Source organism: Prionailurus bengalensis, chromosome B3 (genome assembly GCF_016509475.1).
Source record: "Prionailurus bengalensis isolate Pbe53 chromosome B3, Fcat_Pben_1.1_paternal_pri, whole genome shotgun sequence".
NCBI classification, from domain to species: Eukaryota; Metazoa; Chordata; class Mammalia; order Carnivora; family Felidae; genus Prionailurus; species Prionailurus bengalensis.
In genome coordinates this window covers 134,391,760-134,414,743 of record NC_057355.1, presented here as the reverse complement: position 1 = coordinate 134,414,743, position 22,984 = coordinate 134,391,760, and the positions used below count along the sequence as shown (strand labels likewise).

General features: G+C 44.0%; 1 protein-coding gene across 5 annotated transcripts in view; it reads left to right on the top strand.

The window, feature by feature from the left end:
* The first annotated feature begins 712 nt into the window (after nucleotides 1-712).
* Nucleotides 713-22,984, top strand: part of NRDE2 (NRDE-2, necessary for RNA interference, domain containing) — a 51,511-nt gene continuing 29,239 nt past the window's right edge. For 2 of the 5 annotated variants that reach the window (XM_043556827.1, XM_043556829.1), the window contains exons 1-4: nucleotides 713-914; nucleotides 14,962-15,070; nucleotides 17,389-17,619; nucleotides 20,591-20,740. In XM_043556827.1, coding sequence (XP_043412762.1) covers nucleotides 851-914; nucleotides 14,962-15,070; nucleotides 17,389-17,619; nucleotides 20,591-20,740 — 554 coding nt within the window. In that variant the 5' untranslated portion in view covers nucleotides 713-850. The remainder of the gene's footprint in view (nucleotides 915-14,961; nucleotides 15,071-17,388; nucleotides 17,620-20,590; nucleotides 20,741-22,984) is intronic. The other 3 variants (XR_006293468.1, XM_043556828.1, XR_006293469.1) reach the window with 2 other exon arrangements.

Below are 22,984 nucleotides of genomic sequence, written 5' to 3'. Positions count from 1 at the left end.
GCAGATGCTGCTCCAACTAATTGAGATAACTTAGAGCCAGAGGTTTTGGTAGAACCTGAGGTGTTTTTTTATTAAAAAAATTTTTTTTTAATGTTTATTTTTTGAGAGAGAGAGAGAGAGAGAGAGAGAGAGAGAGAGAGAGAGAGAACGCAAGCAGGGGAGGGGCAGAGAGAGAGAGACACACAGAATCCGAAGCAGGGTCCAGGCTCTGAGCTGTCAGCACAGGGCCCAGTGTGGGGCTTGAACTCACAAACTGGGAGATCATGACCTGAGCCGAAGTTGGACGCTTAACCCACTGAGCCACCCAGGCACCCTAAGGTATTTTAAATGGTAAACGGAATTCTGGATATCTCACGTGGCTTTAAGTTGGATTTGCAGTCACAACTCACATAATAGCTAACTTTCATCAAGTGCTTTCCATGGGCCAGTCACAATGCCAACCAAGCACCTTATTAAGGCTCATTTAATCTAACGAACATCTTGCAGATGAGGAAACTGAACCTCAGAGTTTGATTAATTTGACCCACTTAGTGACGGTGCGAGTTCAGGGGTCAACCGGAATCCCAGCTCCTACTACTTTCCGCTCTGAACAATTCCACATCCGGTCTCTGCACTTCCGGGTTCTAACACAAGCCTTCCAGTATCAATTACGGCGATGTGGCTCCGCCCCACCCCGCCCCGCCCCGCCCCGCCCCTCCTCGCCCTGCCAGGTCCCCGGGTCAAGCCCCAGGGAGTGCGAGTGGGAAAAACCACACTTCCCAGAGTGCACCGCAACCGCGAAGGCCTCACTACCGCCGTCCGCTCGCCGGCGCCATTTCTGGAGAGGGGGACGGCGGTGCGGCCTGCAGTCATGGCGCTGTTCCCGGCCTTTGCAGGCATTGGTGAGACTTCCGGTAGCGGCAGCGCCAGGAAAGGTAAGGAAACAGAAGGGGTGAAGAAGTCACCCGGCGAGATTACAAAGGAGTTTCTCGGTCTTAGGTCTCGGTCCTTGCCTTGGATTTGTTTATCCCTTTGTATCCCAGAGTTCTCAGCGGCGCTGCAAAGCCTTCTGGGAAGGGCTCCTGGCCTCGTCCTGGCTTCTGGGTTGGAGTTGCGGAGTAATGGATGGAGAAAAAGAGACCCAGGAGAGGCCCTGGAGCTGGGACTTGCATGTTGTCATGCTTTTGGACCTCATTCTTGGGCTCAGCCTCAGTTGCTTCATGTATAAAACGTAGATAATAGTACTCTACATTTCAAGGAGATACCTGATGTAGATGCTGGGTGTTCTTACCACATCTTTCTTCCTTTCCCGTGTTACTGATTTCTGAAATGCTTATTGGGTTCATAGCTTTTGTCAGACTCAGAGCTAGGGATTAGGGCCCAAAGCCTAATCAAAAAAAGCAAGTTCTTTCCGCAAGGGCGCAGGTGCTGGGAGTCAGAACTGTTTATTGAGGGTCTCCTGGGTGCCAGGTGATGGTATTACATATTCGTTCTAAGCCTTAAGCATTCCCAGGAAATCTGCATTATTAACAAATGAGGCACAGTGAATTGTAATGTAGAGTATTTAATCCTAAATCGTACACCCACGTGGCAGAGTCCAATTGTGTCTGGCACCTCTTTTTATATCCTTTCTAGTTCACACGCCTCTTTTTTGGTAATGCTTCTCGTAATTGTGAGTCATTTCTTATATACTTAGTGTAGTTTTTGGCTAGCCTTCGCTAGACCCTAACCTCCATGTGGTCAGGGACAGTGTCTATACAGGATAGCATACTTAGCCCCTAGCACAGGTCCAAAACGTGGTAGGGTATTCAATAAATGTTTGCTGAGTATACAGACCAATAATAGGTATTTCACAAAGTAACAGAAAAGGTAAGATGTTATAGGTGGCACAGGTGAGCTATTGCAACATGGGAATTTCAAAGAAGGCTTTATATAGGAGCTAACTTTTGCGAGGGGTCTTCAAGAAGGTAGGATTTGAACAAATGGAGATAGTGGAAGGGCATTCCAGGGCCTTCAAAGACATGCAGGAAGGAAATCATGGGACCTATGCAGAAAACTGCAAACAGCCCAGTTTGGAAATACAGAGGCATGAAGAGGAGCCTTGGGAAAGGTGATTGAGACTGATGGTGAGGAAGGGTGGTGACTTCAGTAACTGCCAAGGGGTTATCCTTTACTGGGGGAAGGTGAAATAGAAGGTTTAAAGGGGAGTGTTGCTCTTGTCATTTATCTTAAGATATTTATCGAATGTCTTCTGGGGGTCTTCAGCATCAGGATAATGTTTGTAAAAGAGCTTTTTATGAAAAAAAATCTAAGCATCACTTAATGGAATTAAGTGTAATTCTTTAATGTCATCTAATTTCTAGTCTGTTCAGATTTCCCGACTTGTCTTGCAAATGGTCTTTTAACGTTGGTTCAAGTCAGGATCCAAAAAAGATACAACAGTGTATTTTGTAGATATATCTCTTAAGTCTCTTTTTAATATAAAACAGTTTCTCCTTCCCCTCCATTTTCCCTTGTGATTTATTTGTTGAGGACACTGAGTCATCTGTCCTGTGGACATTTCCCACCAAATCCTCCTGGTGTCCTTTAGCATGCTTCTCTATCCCAGTATTTCCTGTGAGCTGGCAATTAGATCTAGAGAGTTAATTAGATTCGGGTATAATTTTTTTAACTGAAAATACTTCGTTGGGGTATTTGCTATTGACCGAGGTGACAATTATTCTATAAACTTCCTGTCAACACTATTGGGATACCCTGAAATACAGTTCAAGCAGGAACGACAATGCTTGATGTGTTCTGTTTGCCAATTTTCAGAAAATGAGTTGGGGTCCTTACAATTTTTAGAGGTGTCCAATTAGGTGTTTCTTTTTTTCCCTGCTTTCGTTACGAACTATTGAATTTTTAACACTTGTATTTCAATCCATTGCAGCTATTTTTTCTATTGCTCACATTGTCCCATCCGTGGCTAATGGGAGTCTAATTAAGTTGGTATGTGTTTTTTTGACATGACCCAGGTGTCTTTAATTGCTTTCTTGCTTTCTGGTCGAAAGGATGCCCAGGGCTCATCACTTATATGTTCCATTATGGCCTGGAACTAGCTGTTTCTCTACAAATCATTGTTTCTTTTAGTGGAAAATGGCTCGGGGAGGTTGAAACCATGTTCGGAGTGCTAGTTGCACTGGGTTGCCATTATTTCTAGGCATTTTGAGTGGTCAAAACCAGGAAGAGAAAAATACATCATGAATTCACAGTGATATTTCCGGGCCAAATTGAAGATCGTGAGATTTTTACTTAATTTCTTTTTATTATATAATATGTAATTTGTATATAAATTTGTAATTTAATATTTATATTTCTTCTTACACTGGAAATCTTAGTTCCTAATGCCATCAATACAATTATGTATGTGTTAAAAATAACACTAGTATTGTGATTAATACTAAATAGTTTGGGGCGCCTGGATGGCTCAGTAGGTTAAGCGTCCACCTCTTGATTTTGGCTCAGGTCATGATCCCTGGTTCGTGGGTTTGAGCCCCACGTCAGCTCCGTGCTGATGGTGCAGAGCCTGCTTGGGTTTCTCCTTCTCTCTCCGTCTCTCTCACCCCTTCCTCATGCATGCTGTCATGCTCTCTCTCTCCCTCTCTCAAGATAAATAAGCTTAAGGGGCGCCTGGGTGGCGCAGTCGGTTAAGCGGCCGACTTCAGCCAGGTCACGATCTCACGGTCCGTGAGTTCGAGCCCCGCGTCGGGCTCTGGGCTGACGGCTCGGAGCCTGGAGCCTGTTTCCGATTCTGTGTCTCCTTCTCTCTCTGCCCCTCCCCCGTTCATGCTCTGTCTCTCTCTGTCCCAAAAATAAATAAACGTTGAAAAAAAATTAAAAAAAAAAAAGATAAATAAGCTTAAAAAATAGTTTAGTATTTCTTTGTGATTCTTTTTGTCCTTAGGACCTATCCTGCAGCAGATGTGTGGTCAAATTACTGTGTTTTAAGATCACTTGAAGTGATTCTCTGTGGTGTTATCAACAGTTTGTTATACAGTTAGGTATATTTTTAATTTTTAGGGATTGCTTTTTCTTCTTTTTGAAGCGATCCTGTTTTATAGTGTTGTGAAACATTTACATGGTTCTGAGGTTGAAAATGTAAACCAGGTATATCCAGAGAAATAAAGGCTTCCATCTTTGTTCCTCCAGCCTGTTACTTTCCTTACTCTGCAAGTTAGAATTTTAATTAGTCAATGATATCCTTCCATTTTTTTTCTCCCTTAATATGAGTGACTATATTCCCTTCTCTTTCTTTAATGCCTACTGGTCTGCATTTTAGCTTGAATCCCAGAGATCACCGTACAGCGTAGTATGAGATCTTCCTCATTTCTTTTGACTGATGCACAGAACATCATCGTGTGATGTCACATGGTTTATTCAAACAACCCTCTATTAAGGGCATTTAGACTGTTTCTGGTCTTCTTTTGTACATAGAAGCACCGGACTTCCTTTTATATTTGGATTTCAGTTGACACACAATGTTACCTTAGTTTCAGATGTACAACATGGTGATTCAACAACTCCATACCTTACGCTATGCTCACTGCAAGTGTAGCCACCATCTGTCACAGTGCAACACTATTACAATCCCATTGACTACATTCTCTATGCTGTGCCTTTTCTTGCTGTGATTTATTCATCCCATAACTGTAAGCCTGTATCTCCCACTCCCCTTCACCCATTTTGCCCATCCTCCCATCACCCCATCCCCCTTTGGCAACATCAGATCTTTGTATTTAGAAGTTTGATTCTGCTTTTTGTTTGTTTTCTTTTTCTTTTTTTTTAAATTTTTAAAAAATGTTTTGTTTAGAGAGAGTGCAAGCAGGGGAGGGGCAGAGAGAGAGAGAGGCAGACAGAGGATCCAAAGCAAGCTCCGTGCTGACAGTAGCGAGCCCGATGTGGGGCTCGAACTCACAAATGGTGAGATCACGACCTGAGCCAAAGTCTGACGCTCCACTGACTGAGCCACACAGGAGCCCCTGCTTTTTGTTTGTTTATTCATTTGTCTTGTAGATTTTACATAGAAGTGAAATTGTGTGGTATTTTTGTTTCTCTGACTTCACTTAGCATGATAGCCCTTTTGGTCCATTTATGTTGTCCCAAATGGCAAGATCTCATCCTTCTTTATGGCCATCCTTTTTTAAGCCTCAGAACCAGGATCTGAGCTCAGGCAGTCTAGCTTCAAAACCCGTGCTCTTTTTTTCTTAATTTATTCTTTTATTTTTGAGAGAGAAAGCGGAAGTGGGGCAGGGGCAGAGAGATGGGGGGACAGAGGATCCGAAGTGGGCTCTGCACTGACAGCAGCGAGCCCGATGCGGGGCTCAAACTCATGAACCGTGAGATCATGGCTTGAGCCACCCAGGCACCCCCAAAACACGTGCTCTTAAGTACTCCTCTTGGCTGCTGATCTTTAGAATCCTGGCTCTGACTTTGTCACTCTTGTTCGGAGCTGTCTACTGTCTGTCTGTGGCTGTTGGGAGAAGCCCAAACTCTGACACCTTTTGAAGGCCCCTAACCTCTCCAGCTTCCTTTTGCCCCACTTGCTCTCCCCCCCAGGGGTCCAGACACAATAGCTTGCTGTTTCCCAGAGCCCTGTGTTTGCACTTCCGGGCCTTTGTAGCAGCCATGTCCTCTGCCCAGACTCTCCCTAGCAGATTACCCTCATCCTTCAGGTCTCGACGGAGCTGTTCTCCCAGGCAGCCTTCTCTGACCCATACCTGGTTGGGACCATGTGCTCTCCTTGTACCCTGTGTATTTTCTCTATCTTGACATTTGTCACGTTGTGTGTGACTGCCAGTGTGTCAGTACCCTGAGAGTCAGGTCGGGTTTGTCTTGTTTGCTTTGTGTTCCTAGCTCCTAGAAATAAAAAATAAAAATAAAATAAAATATGCCGAATGAAAGGAAAGAGAGACTTAGAGATTAAGTACTTTGTTAAGAGTTGCCCAACCAGTAAACGGTAAGGCCAGTATTTGAACACAGGTCCTTCTGACTCAAAAACTTGTGTTGTGAGTCACACTGTGATATTAGAGTGTTGGGGGTTGGGTCGTTTAAACACTACTTTTGGGGGGCGCCTGGGTGGCGCAGTCGGTTAAGCGTCCGACTTCAGCCAGGTCACGATCTCGCGGTCCGTGAGTTCGAGCCCCGCGTCAGGCTCTGGGCTGATGGCGCCTGTTTCTGATTCTGTGTCTCCCTCTCTGCCCCTCCCCCATTCATGCTCTGTCTCTCTCTGTCCCCAAAATAAATAAACGTTGCAAAAAAAAAAAATTTAAACACTACTTTTGGGATCCCTGGTTCTCTTCAAATTGTAGGTTAACTCTGTAGAAGGGCTGACTTTGGTTAGGTTCTCTGTAATCACCTTAAATTCAGTGCTTAGCCATGTTTGCTGGAGCTTTCTGAACAAATGTTTCCTCCCTCAGTTTCCTTGTCAGAAAATAAAGGTTTCGATCAAAATGAAGAGCCTGACTCAGTCTTACTAAAGGGACAATCCCCTTCCCTAATATATATGTTCGTTTGTTATACTCAGCCTTAGAAATGCCTTTTTGAATGATTCCTGGAGGGGTGGTGCTCACCTGAGTTCACTTAAACCAGTGAATCAGTGCTATTTTATTACAATAGAATGGGAAGGGGGTGAACTTGGATATTTCATCCAGTTGTGATTCAAAAAATGTTAAAAAATTTTTAAATCTGTTCGTGGTGATTTCTTCATCCCTGTATCCAGTGGAATTGAATTAAAGCATTTTCACTAGTGATGGAGAGATAGCATTATATAATAAACTTGTGATAAAAAGAATGTCAACTTACTGATGATTCATTATATAATTTTCTGTAAAATTACACATGCTGTGGTTCTTCTAGATACCTGCCTGGGTTTTGTTCGGCAGTAGTTTGGTTTTTTTGTTTGTTTGTTTGTTTATCTGGAGGGAGAGAGTGCGTGCATTTGATTAGGGTAGAGTCACAGAGAGGGAGAGAGAGAGAATCCCAAGCAGGCTCTGTGATGTCAGTGCAGAGCCGGACACGGGGCTCAAACTCACAAACTGTGAGAACATGACCTGAGCTGAAATCAAGAGTCAGATGCTTTACCGACTGAGCCAGCCAGGCTCTAAAGCTCCTAAAGTGGTTTTTTGCCTGATGCTTCCATGCTTCCTTTCTTAGGAGTGTGTGTGTGTGTGTGTGTGTGTGTGTGTGTGTGTGTAGCAGAGTGCTCATTTCCAGGCAGGTTCAACCTATGCTTATTTACTAGCCTGCAGGGACAAAAGGTTTGTCAGCCAGTCAGCTTCTCCATTTAAACCCAAGCATGTTGTATCCTGCTCAACCTGTCCGTAATATGTTACATCCTGCATGGTGTTGATGTAACTATCTAAATACATAATATTTGTTGATATAATTATCTAAATACATATTTGACTTCTGTCAAAGGAACTTGTAAATTGTGAGGATGTAAGTAAATATAGAAAAAGACTGCATTCTGATTAATAAAGCATTGTTTAATCTCAGATAACTTTCTCCAGGATTCCATATAACCAAAATTTAATTTCACAATGCACATGTGTTATGTGAACAGTAAAGTTATGATTAAGTATAAATACCATATGAGCAGAGAGACCTGGCTAGCCTTAGTCACACTCTACCCCGAAAGCCTAGGACTGTGCCTGGCCACTTAGTGGGTATTCAGTACTTTATTCTTTAATGATTCAATTTGCATTTGCAGTGAAGACTGGAAGAATTAAAATGGTTGTACTTTATACCTAGATAATGGCATGCTTTTGACAATCTCAAATTGCTTCACTTCAGTATATTAGGTGCTGGGGATACAAAGATAGGAAGATATGGCTCAGATCCTCACTCATTTTGTTTTTTCAACAAATATTTATTGATCCCAGTTGCTTTGTGCCAAGGCCCTGTGCTAGGGGTTGGGAATACAGGAGTGAGTAGTCATGACCTCTGCCCTCATGTTGCACTTAGCTTGGAAAGGAAGGAATAGGAGGAGGGTGGGAGCTGAAAACTCGGATGTAAGAGTTGGAAACCAATTTCCTTATTTGGCAAAATATTTTTGTCTTTTTCTTTTTTTCATTCTCTGTACTATCACAGGAATCATTACTAATCCAGTCTCTGTAGAGATTTTCTTTAGACAGCCTTTTTTTTTTTTCTTTTAATGTTTGTTTATTTGGGGGGGGGGCGGGAAGAGCAGAGAGAGAGAGGGGGACTAGAGGATTCAAAATGGGCTCAGTGCTGACAGCAGAGAGCGTGTTGCGGGGCTCCAACTTCGAACTGTGAGATCATGACCCGAGCTGGAGTCAGGTGCTTAACCAACTGAGCCACCCAGGCGCCCCTGGTCCCTGTAAGGATTTGAGTTGTGGACCTTAGAATGAAGTGGTAACACGGCCCCGCAGGTAATGAGATCACAGAATGAAAATCGCCACGGTGTATGGTGGAGAGAACTGGGCAGAGTGCAGATCGAGGCTTGGGTGTGTGCCCTTGGCCAGAGGACTGGACTTCTTCGGACCTCCCGTGTTGTTCTGTAAATGAGGGAGTGGTGCCCGGGCTGTGCTCTGGAGAGCCTTCTCAGACCTGCCCCCTCCCTCTGAACCCCAGGAAGCATCCCTGCTTTTGCTGTTCTGCAGGTTGGGCTTCTCGGGAAGATTTTGTTTGAGTGGCATTTTCTTTAGCTAAAAAAAAGTTTTAAAATTCCTCAACTGATTATCTCCAAAATTTCTGCATGTATAACATCCAGTGATGATTACTTCTAATATTCCATGCATGTTCACTGCTAATGTGTTACCAGGACCAAAAAAAAAAAAAAAAAAAAAAAGCAGTAGCAGTAACTTGTCAGGTAGAAATACTATTTGCCCCAACGAAAGGTCATTTGATTGAGATGAAGGTCACAGAGAAGGTCAGTTATGATTTGGGTTAGAACCCAAAGCGTTTTAGTTCTGTAAACATTACTTTTTTTCCCACAGTGGTCTCATTTGGCAAAGCCTTGATTGTTTCCTTAAAAACCCTTTTTCTTATTTTTGGAGGACTTCTGAAGGACTTTGGAGAGTTACACACTTTATGTTGTTTTGACCTCTGTGTTTCTTTACATTTCCTCCACGCTGTCCTCACTATCTCAAATATTTATGTAAAATATGTAATATGTATATGTATGTAAAATATATGTTGAGAGCATCTCTCGTTGCATATTGCTTGTTCCGTCTTTTCTTGCTTTTCCTTTGTTCATGACACAATGCGGTGGTTTTGGCAATAATCATGATCTCAGTGAGCTACAGAAACTTTTCACATACCTCTTGCCAGGGATCAGATCCAGACCACAGAAGGAAAAGGAAACAGTAGGAAAGAGACTGCACGAACAGCTGTGTAGCCCTCAGTGGGTATGACCTTACAAATTACCTAATTCCTTTGAGCTTTAGTTTCCTTCTGTACAATATAGATTGTAATACCTCCCAAAGAAGATTGTTTTGATGCTTAAAAGGTATAACAAGAATGTAAAGTGCTTTACCTGGTGTTTAGCCTACAGTAGGCACTTAAAGAGTTACAATCCTTCTCTTTCCCTTTTGTTTTAATGTCCCTTTCCTCCTTAGGAATTTTCCTCCCTCCCTCCCTGTCTCCCCTGTTTTCCACAAATATTTATTAAACGCCTCCTGATGTTATGCGAGGCATTGCTCATGGTCCCATGGATACAGCAGTTGAGTAAAACAAAGTACCTGTCATCACGGGGCACACATTCTGTTCCTTCCTCCTAAGATGCAGTAACCATCAGGGACTAGAACAAAGAATATGTAAAGCACTCTTCCAACCCAATACTAAAAAGACAACCCGATTAAAAAATGGGCAAAGTATTTGACTATCTCTGTTCAAATATTAGCCAGTAAACACATGAAAAGATGCTTAACATCATTAGTCACCAGAGAAATGGAAACCAGCAGCACAATGAGAAAAGACATCACACCTACTAGGATGACTATAATCTAAAACACAGACGGTAACAAGTTGCCAAGGATTTGGAGAAATTAGAATCCTTCTACGTTGTTAATGGGAACGTAAACTGGTGCAGCCAATTTGGAAACCAGTCTGGCATTTCCTTAAAATGCTAAGCATGAGTTACCACATGACCCGGCAATTCTGGCTGTCTAGCCAAGAGAAATGAAAACATATGTCCATATAAAAACTTGTACATGAATGTTTATAGCTGCATTGTCCATAATAACCAAAAAAGGGAAATAACCCAAGCGTCCATTAGCTGATCAGTGGACAAAATGTGATCTACCCATAAAATGGAATATTATTTGGCAATAAAAAGGAATGGCTACTAATACATGCTACAGTATGGATGAACCTTGAAAACATTATGCAAAGTAGAAGAAGCCAGTTACAAAAGACTGTATGCTGTATGATCTCATATTAAATGTCCTGGGGGCACCTGGGTGACTCAGTCAGTTAAGCATCTGACTCTTAATTTCAGCTTGGGTCATGATCTCGTAGTCATGAGATCAAGCCCTGTGTTGGACTCTGTGCTGAGTGTGGAGTCTGCTTAAGATTCTCTCCCTCCCTCTCCCCCTCTGTTTGTCTCAAATTAAAAAAAAAAAAATCATATTGTCCCAAACAGGCAAATTTGTAGAGACAGATTAGTGGTTGCCTGGGGGTGGGAGAGCCAGAGATGAGTGATGGTGACTGCCAGTAGGTCTGGGGTTTCTTTTTGGGATGATGAAAATGTTCTAAAATTATGGTGATAATTGAACAATTATATATATATATATATATATATACACACACACACACACACACATACACACATATATATATACGTGTATATACATGTATATATATGTGTGTGTGTACCTACATATATACATAATACATATCTATATCTACGTACATATATATGCATATACATATATACACACACAAGCATATATATATATATAATCTAAAACAGATATTTTTTACTTAAAATATATATATTTTTAAAAAAAAATTTTTTTTTCAACGTTTATTTATTTTTGGGACAGAGAGAGACAGAGCATGAACGGGGGAGGGGCAGAGAGAGAAGGAGACACAGAATCAGAAACAGGCTCCAGGCTCTGAGCCATCAGCCCAGAGCCTGACGCGGGGCTCGAACTCATGGACCGCGAGATCGTGACCTGGCTGAAGTCGGACGCTTAACCGACTGCGCCACCCAGGCGCCCCTAAAATATATATATTTTTAAGTAAACCTTATTATGCCCAACACGGAGCTGGAATTCATGACCCTGGGATTAAGAGTTGCACACTCCAGGGGCACCTGGGCGGCTCAGTCAGTTAAGTGTCTGACTTCGGCTCAGGTCATGATCTCACGGTTTGTGAGTTTGAGCCCCGCGTTGGACTCTGTGCTGACAGCTCAGAGCCTGGAGCCTGCTTCGGATTCTGTGTCTCCCCCTCTCTTTGTCTCTCCCATGCTCATGCTCTGTCTCCCTCTGTCTCTCAATAATAAATAAATGTTAAAATTTTTTTTTAATGTTTTGTTTTTTTTTTTCAACGCTTATTTATTTTTGGGACAGAGAGAGACAGAGCATGAACAGGGGAGGGGCAGAGAGAGAGGGAGACACAGAATCGGAAACAGGCTCCAGGCTCCGAGCCATCAGCCCAGAGCCTGACGCGGGGCTCGAACTCACGGACTGCGAGATCGTGACCTGGCTGAAGTCGGACGCTTAACCGACTGCACCACCCAGGCGCCCCTAAAATTTTTTTTTTAAAAAAGAGTTGCACACTCCACCGACTCAGCCAGCTAGGTGCCCTGCACAGTTCTAAATATAGTAAAACCTTGGTTTGCAAGTATAATTTGTTCCGGAAACATGGTTGTAATCCAAAGCACTTGTGTAGCAAAGTGAATCTCTTCATGAGAAATCATGGAAACTCAGATGATTCCACAACCCCAAAATATTCACATAAATGATACAGTACCATAATATAATACAAAATAATAAAGAAAACATATAAAGAAAAATAAATTAACCTGTACTTACCTTTGAAAACCCTCGTGGCTGGTGTGAGGGAGGCGAGAGAGGAGGATTATTGTGTAGGACGACATTCACTCTCACTAATGGAATCACTGCTGTCTGTTGGCTCAGTGGAATCTTTTTCTGCATGGGGCCATTTTATACGCTCACACGGAAGTTGACTACAGTATTAATGAACTCTTGTCATATACTGTATTTAATGTAACTGGCAATAAGGCAGCAGAGGAAAGCGTCTATATCTGCAAGGAGCCTGACCTAGAATGAAACTAAGCATTCCTAACCTTACTCTTGAATGGAAAAGCAGAGGACTGTCCATAGGTGCTTTGAAGTGACAAAAAATACACTAGTACCAGTCGTGGGCACCTTCCAGCGTTCTGAAAAATCACTGATTTCTTCCAGACACCACGGCCTGAGACCGAGCATGGGAGATCACCCACAATCCCTCAGTGAGAGAGAGAGAGAAGAGAGAGAGAGAGAGAGGAACCATTGGCTCAGTTGTGATCATGTGACATTCTGAATCACGTACTACTTGTATTGCAAGACACTGTTTGTTTATCAGGTTAAAATTTGCTAGAAATGTTTGCTTGTAGGAAACAACCAACAAAACTAAAAGGCAACCAACGGAATGGGAAAAGATATTTGCAAATGACATATCGGACAATGGGCTAGTATCCAAAATCTATAAAGCGCTCACCAAACTCCACACCCGAGAAACAGATAATCCAATGAAGAAATGGGCAGAAACCATGAACAGACACTTCTCTAAAGAAGACATCCAGATGGCTAACAGGCACATGAAAAGATGCTCAACGTTGCTCCTCATCAGGGAAATACAAATCAAAACCACACTCAGATATCACCTCATGCCAGAGTGGCCAAAATGAACAAATCAGGAGACTATAGATGCTGGCGAGGATGTGGAGAAACGGGAACCCTCTTGCACTGTTGGTGGGAATGCAAATTGGTGCAGCCACTCTGGAAAACGGTGTGGAGGTTCCTCAGAAAATTAAAAATAGACCTACCCTATGACCCAGCAGTAGCACTGCTAGGAATTTACCCAAGGGATACAGGAGTGCTGATGCAGAGGGGCACTTGTACCCCAATGTTCATAGCAGCACTCTCAACAATAGCCAAATTGTGGAAAGAGCCTAAATGTCCATCAACTGATGAATGGATAAAGAAATTGTGGTTTATATACACAATGGAGTACTACGTAGCAATGAGAGAGAACGAAATACGGCCCTTTGTAGCAACGTGGATGGAACTGGAGAGTGTTATGCTAAGTGAAGTAAGTCATACAGAGAAAGACAGATACCATATGGTTTCACTCTTATGTGGATCCTGAGAAAGTTAACAGAAACCCATGGGGGAGGGGAAGGAAAAAAAAAAAAGGTTAGAGTGGGAGAGAGCCAAAGCATAAGAGACTCTTAAAAACAGAACAAACTGAGGGCTGATGGGGGGTGGGAGGGAGGGGAGGGTAGGTGATGGGTATCGAGGAGGGCACCTTTTGGGATGAGCACTGGGTGTTGTATGGAAACCAATTTGACAATAAATTTCAAAAAAAAATGTTTGCTTGTCTTGCGGAACACTCACAGAACAAGTAACTTGCAATCCAATATTTTACTGTATACTAAAAACCATTGAATTGTACATTTAAAAAGAATGTTTATTTTGAGAGAGAGAATGTGAGCTGGGGGAGGGGCAGAGAGACAGAACCCCAAGCAAGCTCCCCACTGTCAGCGCAGAGCCCGACACAGGGCTTGGATCCATGAACCATGAGATCATGACCTGAGCCGAAATCAAGAATCAGACGCTTAACTGACCGAGCCACCCAGGCGCCCCTTGCATTGTACATTTTAAATGGGTGACCCTTATGGTATATAGATGATATCCCAGTATGACTGTTAGGAAGTGCATCTCCTCACTTAGCCATCTCACGGGTTCTTTCTCCTGAGCTCATGAACATGCTCTGGCCTCGTCCTAGAACAAAACAGGACAAAATATACCCCCCCCCCCCAGGAGCCCCCTTGCTGCCACCACCCCAGGGTTTGTTTTTTTTTTTGTCCTTCACAGCTAAGGCTCCTAAAAGGTTAGAAAATTAGTAATTAAGAAATAGTTCATTCCAGAGGACTTCAAAATTAATGGAGGAAAAATTTTGGACATTTAATCTCACCACCCCCAGAGATAATCATTGTTAACATTTTATTTAATTTTAGCATTGGAAAAGTTGACAGCTTGTGTTTTTATTTTCAAAGAGGAGTACTGTTTTTTTGTTTTGTTTTTGTTTTTTAAATGTTTATTTTTGAGAGAGGGACAGAGAGAGTGTGAGCAGGGAAGGGGCAGAGAGAGAGGGGGACACAGAATCCAAAGCAGGCTTCAGGCTCCCAGCTGTCAGCACAGAGCCCGATGCGGGGCTCGAACCCACGAGCAGTGAGATCATGACCTGAGCCGAAGTCAGATGCTTAACCGACTGAGCCACCCAGGTGCCCCCAAAACAGAATGTTTTTTAAAGAAAAATATCTTAATCTCCTGTAACAGTATCAAGCATGGCAGGCTTTTGTGCATGCTTTGATTTTTAAACTTTTTGGAATTGTCTGAATCAAATGCGAGGTCATTAAAACCCAGTGCTTTGGAAGCGTTCCTGCTCATTGAAGTGTGGATGGAATCCATAAAGCCTTGTTGCTTTTTAAGCCACGCTTGTTATGTGGCTTTTGCTTAAGCCACAGCCTGCTATCACAAGAGGATTTCAGTCTTAAATATTTTAGAGTGTGTTAAAGCCCCATGCCCCAGGAAATAAAAATTTCATGGATTCCCTTCGGCTTCTGAGGACTGTTCACGACGTGTGGCTGACACTGGCTGTGAATTAGGACGTCAGCTGGTAAGATGGATTGCCTGCTCTAGAAATCCCATCGAGCTCACTTCATTGATCTTTTTTCTTTCGCCTGTGCAGAATTAGACTGGCTGAGCAACCCAAGCTTTTGTGCTGGAGCCATAACCTCTCTGAGCCAACAAACTGAAGGGGCCACAGCCCTGGTTTCTGAAGGGTCACTTCTGACAAGGTAGGTTTTTATGAAAGATGGATTTTCAGTTTTTGTCAGTGTGTAGTCTGTAGCTTAGTTTGAATAATGCTTCTCCGTAAACCCTGTGATAAAAGAGCGAATTAGAACTCTTTTCACTTCAAGCAATGAGGTGATCTTTGACTGTTTTTCCTTACCTCATTCCTAAATTCTTTCTATTTTTCCCCCTGCGTTACAGTGGCAAGTGCGAGACACAGTTACTGCCAATAATTAAGCCCCAAGGGAAATGGCATCATTGTGATTCTTTAAGTAACTTGACTAACCTCATTAGTAACCTTTAGAATATTGTCACTCAGATATCTCTTCAGTTGCATTTTTAGCAGTTTTGGAAAAACAGAAGATGCTGGTGTGATAGAATGTAGGATAACATCTCCTGGAAACTTTGGGGAAAGCAGAATGGCACATATCTGGACTAAGCTTTGAAAGAAGTTGTTGGGGTGCCTGGGTGGCTCAGTCGGTTAAGCGTCCGACTTCAGCTGAGGTAATGATCTTACAGTTTGTGGGTTCGAGTCCCGCATCGGACTCTGTGCTGACAGCTCAGAGCCTGGAGCCTGCTTTGGATTCTCTCTCTGTCTCTCTCTGTGTCTCTCTCTCTCTCTCTCTCTTTCTGCCCCTCCCCCGTTTGCTCGTGCTCCTTCTCTCTCTCTCTCTCTCTCTCCCCCTCAAAAATAAACATTAAAAAAAGTTTTAAATTAAAAAAAAAAGAAAGACATTGTTGTAGATCATTGAATTGAGAAATGAGTTCTCTTGCAAATACGGACTAGATGGTCTCATTAATTAAGATGATGAACCCTGGGAAGCCAGGACTCTAAAAGTACAAGAAGCCTTTGGAAATTGAGAAGAGTTGATGCATGAGGCAGTTGTTTGTAGGTGTTTCAGTAATGCAGAAGAGCTCCTTGGAGCTTTTATTTATTTATTTATTTTTATTTTTTTATTTTTTAACATTTTTATTTATTTTTGGGACAGAGAGAGAGAGAGAGCATGAACGGGGGAGGGGCAGAGAGAGAGGGAGACACAGAATCAGAAACAGGCTCCAGGCTCCGAGCCATTAGCCCAGAGCCAGACGCGGGGCTCGAACTCACGGACCGCGAGATCGTGACCTGGCTGAAGTCGGATGTTTAACCGACTGCGCCACCCAGGCGCCCCTCCTTGGAGCTTTTAAACGCAAGGACCAGAATGAAGTCTTTTCTTTGGCATTAAGTGATGAAGTTTTGGGGTGATGGTGGGGTGGTCTGGAGCTGACAGCCAAGAACGAACTCTTGAAGACATCTTTGGTGCATAAAGCTGATTTTATTAAAGCATGGGGACAGGACCCATGGGCAGGAAGAGCTGCACTGGGGTCCTGATGGGGAGCTCATTATATACCCTCGGGTTGGGAGGGGGTCAGGGATAGAGTAAGTCTCTAAGGAATGTTGGAAGCAAGGTTTCCAGGACCTTGAGGGGCTGGCTGTTGCTAGGGAAATGCCGCTTACTACCGCTTAATAAAACCTCAGTCACGAGACCCTTCAGATGTATGGGGGGTGGGGCACAAGCTTGGAGTAGGATTGCCAGCATATATCTCGGGGCAGGTGGGATGAGGGAAGTCGACTTACAGGATCCTCAAGGTTGGGATAATGTTAAGCCAAGGTTGTCTTTTGCCCCCAGCAAAGCGTCATCCTGGAGGCAGCTGAGCTCCTAGAGGGAGGTCACCCTGCCTGTTTCAAGGACTTGTCAATGGGTTGTAGGCAGTAAGGGAATTTCAGTTTTCATTTGCCTTAGTGTCCCACATCACCATGGCAAGCACTTAAACACTTTCTCTGTTCTTGGGTAGCCAGGCGTGTCCCAGGCACATCACACATATCCCACGTTGGGGGGCGGGGTGCCAGCCCGTATTTTGCCCTCAGCTTGCCCCACCCTCCCTCATCATTAAGGACATATTGCCTTAATATGTAGGACTGAAAATAAACCTTTTATAATGTTATTTAAAAAAATACTGTATTTGATAAAATGACTGGTAGATTACTTTCCTTCAAAAATGTATAGATGTGGGGCACCTGGGTGGCTCCATCAGTTGAGCGTCCAGCTTCGGCTCAGGTCATGATCTTGCGGTTCATGAGTTTGAGCCCCACATCTAGGTTTAGAAACTGTTGAAATTAGGATTTCTTCACCTACTGTTGTTTTAGGTCCAACTCTTAAGTCCTTGAGGGGAGTTGTGACCCAGGAAGGCACTGCAGAGTTCCCTTTTACATATTTGCTTATTTACATAGTCTTCTTTCTAATTCTCTTTTGAAAATTACTCTGATGTTGATTTTCCCCAACAGGAGCCCTCTGAAATCAGAGCCTTCGGATGAAAGTGACACTAACAAAAAGCCCAAACAAACAAGCAGAAAAAAGAAGAAAGAGAAAAAGAAGAAAAGGAAGCATCACCACAAGAAAACCAGGAGAAAACATGGGCGGTCCAGTAGCAGTGGGTCTGAGCCAGATAGTGATTCTGAAAAGGATAAAGCTTCCAGAAGCATTAGAGACAGTAAAAAGGAATCCGAGAAACCAAAGTAGGTTTTCTGTTCGTAAATACCTATGACTTCAAAGTTTGAATTTTTCCCTCAGTTGTTGCCACAAATTAGACGTTTGAATGCCTGGTTAGCCACTTAGTCAACTGGAGTCCAAAAGACTCCAAAGAGAGCTCTACCATTAGGTTAGCATTTAGAAGAAAAGTTTCATTACAAAAAATTAGAGTCATGATTTTATTTGAGAAAAGTTATTGAGACACAGTAATGGTTGTGTCAAAATCTGATTCAGACAAAAAGTCTTTGGGGTTTTTGAAAGATGGCGGATGGGCCACGCACAGCCTGGGAATATGGGCCACTTTCCTGCGTCGTGTAGGGTCCCATCTGGGAGGGGCTGTTGGCCCCCACACTTCCGATCGCTTGCATCACCCCCACGTGTGCACATGCACGCGCGCGCGCGCACACACACACACACACACACACACACACACACTCTTTGGTTGAGGTTAATGTAGCACTCCATCGCTGCCTTTGTCCTTTTCTCCGCATTTATTTAGAACCCCTGTTGAAAGCGTGGACCAGCTCGTGACCACAGTGTCTCCTTTCCTGGGGGCTTTACTCTTCCACATTTTGCTCCACTGTCTGCCGTGAGCGTGTTGCCCACATTGTCCCACAGCGCGGCGGCTGCACAGGTGCTCACAGCTCCTCTCTGCCTCGTCTCCTGGCCTCCCACACAGGGAGGCACTTTTCCCTGTGGTGCCTGCGACAGGTGGCGTGTGGTGAAATTACCTGAGTGATTTCTCACTTCACTTTTTTCTTTCCTTTGTTCATATGGGCTAGAAGAGAGAAAATTTAAGACATACTTAAAAAAAAAAATGCAGTGCTCTTAAGAAGTTTTGACTCTTAGGGATGATTTGCTTTCATCGTATGCTTAGAAGTCTCACTGATGGTCAGTGAGAGCTCTGTGTTGGAGTAAGTCTGGACTCTGGCCCATAGAGTTGCCATCAGACAGGCAGACGCTGCTGTCTTCCTGGGTCCTGCCATCAGACCGTGGAGAACGTTGCAGGCCTCCATGGCTCAGAAGACACAGATTGATTTAGCTCTCTCTCTGTGTCTCAGGTGTTATACCTGTAACCCACGTTTGCTCTAGGAGGGGAGAATAAGGGAATCCAGCAAAAGGGCTCTGAATTTGACTGAATTTCTGTGGGCAGGAATCACTCCCGTCTTGCTTGCCATTGTGTTCTCTCAGTGCTTGGCACAGGGCCTGGTACATAGTAAGCGCTCAATACAGTTTTGTTACGTGAATGAGTGAATTACTGCTATTTTTGCTTTCAGTATGTCTTCAAAGAAAAATACATTAATCATCGTTTCTTCTGAAAACTCACCGTTAGCTACCTGTCCTTTTTTTCCCTACCGTCGAGGAAAGTGAATTTTAAAGGATTTCTTGAACCCACACAGGAACTACCGTTCGAACTTGAAAGGTAGTTATTTTCAGCCTGTGCTTAATCACATCGGAGGTGATCTTTACAGCCTCTTGATACTTCTGTGATCCAAATGGCATTTTTAAGTTCACTGATACTTTGCAGAATATCCCCATTAAGATCAAAATCGATTGTTGCTCTCTTATTTTCTCGATCTGAACTTCTGTAGCCTCTCCCTGGGAAGATGGCCTGGAGGAATTGTTTCCATAGAGACAAGGACTAAGATACTGATGCGTTGTGAGAGTACTTCCAGGATGTGGGGAAAGTAGGTTCTCAGGGGTATAGTCTACCCCACGGGACTCTATTTCAGGGTGATCAAGGGGCCACTTCCCCCAAGGCGACAGCTTCGCCTGGACCTTTGTTTCCTAGGGCGACCTCTTCATCTTCAGGTGAGGCAGACCCTTCCCTGCTCACAGCCCAGACCTCATCCTCCTTCTTGACCTCAGTACCTGGTAGGGGACGGATCAGACCTTGCCTCCTCCCCGGGAGTGGTCTGCAGCCGCCCCCCCCCACCCCCACCCCCGCCCCTGCCCCCGCCACAGGCTTTCCATTTCTTTCTGGAATGCATCCACCTCATTCCTTCCCTTTGCTGCCCCTTCCGGTGTTTGTCAACAGAAAACCCTCCGGGTGTTCCAGAGGGGACTATGTTAAAAATCGCTGTGTGTTGTGACCCGAGATGCTGTCATTCAGCAAATACTGATTGAAACCTACTCTGTGTCCCCGAAATGCCATTCCTTTGTATTCCCAGCCAAGAATGATTTAGAAGCCTCTAGAGTCGTTATTTCTCTCTGGGCAGAGCCAGACAGCAAAGAGAGCAAAGGTAATGCTGTTGCGACTCTGCCCTGGCAGCCTCTTGTGTGTCAGCAGCATTATGAGCTGATCTTGAGAGCAGGGAGGATGTTAGATGCCAGAAAGACTTGCCTTCACTCTCATTTGACTCCTGGGAAGTGATTCCATGCGCATCTTGGCAGGAAGTCTGCCCAATCTCTAGTTGGTTCTGGGGGTACCGAAGAGTCTTGTCTCATAGTGGACTCTCTCTGCCCTTTTGCAAGGGGGGTCAGCACACAAGGCTGAGGCACCGTCCACAGAGCCCAGCTGTCCAAACAAGACTCAGCCCGAGCCTCAGTGATGTCTGAGGCTGACCCATTCAGAGCTGCAGCTTTGCTGTTGTTGCCAAGATTCGGCTGGAATAACCGGAGCGCTTTTGGATGAGTTAGGCTAAGCAAGGGCAGCCCACTTGTTTACCACATATGCTCGAAATTCTAGTTACAGTCATTTAATGGAATACTTGAACAGCTATATCAGGTTAATTTCTGAGGTAGGCTGACTTCTTGGTAAGATGCCACTTAGCGTTGACAGTTTTTGCTTTATATTTTAAAGTTTTTTCCATCTTTGTGACACATGCACCTTTCATTTTATGCATTTAAGCACTTTGATGCCGTGCGGCGTTTGAAATGTTTACCTTCCGTACTTCCGAAAAGGTGGGCTGTGTAACTAGATGTCCCTTTTGTGCTTCACCTTCCTCTGCCCCACAGCCGAGAAGGGAACGCCGTCGCTGATACTGGGCACCGCTGCGTCTGGCTTGAGGACGTTCAGGCTCTCACAGGGGAAACCTTCAGAACAGATAAGAAACCGGATCCTGCAAACTGGGAGTACAAGTCTCTCTACCGAGGAGATATAGCAAGGTATCCGTCATGGTGTCTTTCCTGATTTTCACTGGTGGGAAGTAACTTGTCTCCCCCCGCCCCCCTTGAGCCCTCTCTGCATCGTCTCTGTCTGCTCCCATCCCTTCTAGATTCCGGGGGGTGGCCCCCATTGCCGAGGTGTTGACATATGTGTCTTATCTCTCACATTCTGAAATGAAAGCTTAAACCTTGAGGTTAGGATCCAGGTCTCCTTTGTAATAGGTTTTTAGTAAATATTTGTTGAACGAGTTACTCTAAAAATACCTTGAAGTAAGTAATTGTGACAAACTATCCAGAAACCATTTGGTCTGATCTGTATGCCATTTTTTTTTTTTAAATGTTTGTTTTTGAGAGAACGAGAGACAGAGGGTGAGCAGGGGAGGGGCAGAGAGAGAGGGAGACACAATCCGAAGCAGGCTCCAGGCTCTGAGCTGTCAGCACAGAGCCCGACGCGGGGCTCGGACCCACAAACCATGAGATCATGACCTGAGCTGAAATTGGACTCTGAACTGATTGAGCCACCCAGGTGCCCCTGATCTATAAGTTATGGAGACTGTTATTTCTCTCTCCCCCACGTAAGCCGTTTAAAAAAAAAGACATTAAATAGTAACGACTTTTTCAAAATGTTTCCAGTGTACATCACCAGATAAAAAATGGGTGATGGTATTTGCTTCAGTAATTAGTTCGTTAAACTTTTCTCTTCTAGCCTGCCAATCAAAAATATTTAAATGCTTCTTAAATCCCTTAGACACTTAGTAGTTGTAGGACACTGTCGGGACACAAAGAACAGTGACACCCAATCTCTGTTCCCAAACAGCTTACAGGTAATGAAAATTGAAGGTAGAGAATATTGGAATATAAAGCCAAGGGGAGACCATTATCGTTCTTTATAAGCTGATTACTTTTTAAACTAAATGTCAGTTTCCATTACTTTGCTGCACCTCCCAATTTTCATGGTTGCCATTCATCATGACGTTATTCCTCACCACATAAGTGATTCCAACAAAGATTTCCTTTACGATGTGTTTATATCCATAAGATTTTAGTGCGTATTTATAGCTGCGTACTGTCACGTCTGAGAGGCATGACTGTTCAAGTGTATTCATATATTTTTGAGTTATTTTCCTGCTCCTCAAAGTCTCGTTAGATTTTCCACGCCACAGACGTGGGAGGACCCAGCCAAAGATGGGGAGGCCAGCACACGCCGGCCCAGCCTGCTCTTTCACTCCCGTTAGCCTGTCTGACTCTCCAGCTGCTGTGTGAGGAGGGCCACACTCTTCTTTTCCAAACGAGGAAAGCAACCTCAGACAGGTTACGTAGCCTCCGGAGATCATACTGCCTGGAAGCAGCTTTTTTGGGAATCTGTGTTCCTCGAACCAGTAATGTTCTTTTGCTGTCCCCAAGTAAAGATGGGCCTGGTTGTCTGGTAGGCTGTGTTCTAGATTGGGAAATGGACTTTGCCGTTTACTAATAATGGAATCCCAGGTGAATCCCTTACCCTGTCTGAGCCTCTGTTTCTTCATTTGTTAACTCCTGCTGGGTCTTGCACTCAGATATCAGAAATAATGGATATGAATTAGAAATCGGTTTGCAAAAATAAAGAGGCATTATTTATTAATAGATGAAAAGGGAAAAGTATTCACAGTGAGTGGCTCTTAAATCTGTGCTAATGAACGGCCCAGATCTTAGGAAGAGAGTAATGAGACAAGTTTATTCATTTGAATTGCAAAGATACTATGGGAAGGGCTTGGGCATTGGTGTTATTTTCCAGTTAATTCCTAAAGTTTAGGGGAGATAAGTCTTGATCGGATTAATGGCTGTACAGCTGTTAAATGTCCAGATCTCGGAAGGTATTGATCCCACAGCATTGTGAGTTGGTCAGAGAACAGGGGGTGTTTTGTCAGGCTGTGAATTTTCACACTTAGGGGCAGTGACAACTCAGGAGCATTGAGAGGACTTGGCTAGCACTGTCCTGTGAGGACCAGATGAGGGCTTGTGGGTATTTGGCTTGTGACAGCAGCATGGTCACTGTCTTTTAAGCTTTGCTGGACCGTCTTTGGAAGGTGGGTTGGCAAGGTTCTGTGTGACTTGGGAAGGCAGAGCCAGGACCAATGAGTGGAAGTTCCAGAAAGATTGGGCTCGGTATCAGAGCAAATGTTCTCATCGTGGGAGCATCCCAGCAGTGACCTGGTGTGTGTTAGAGTATTGTAGTGAACGGGACCTAGGGTTTGTGTATAAGAGTCA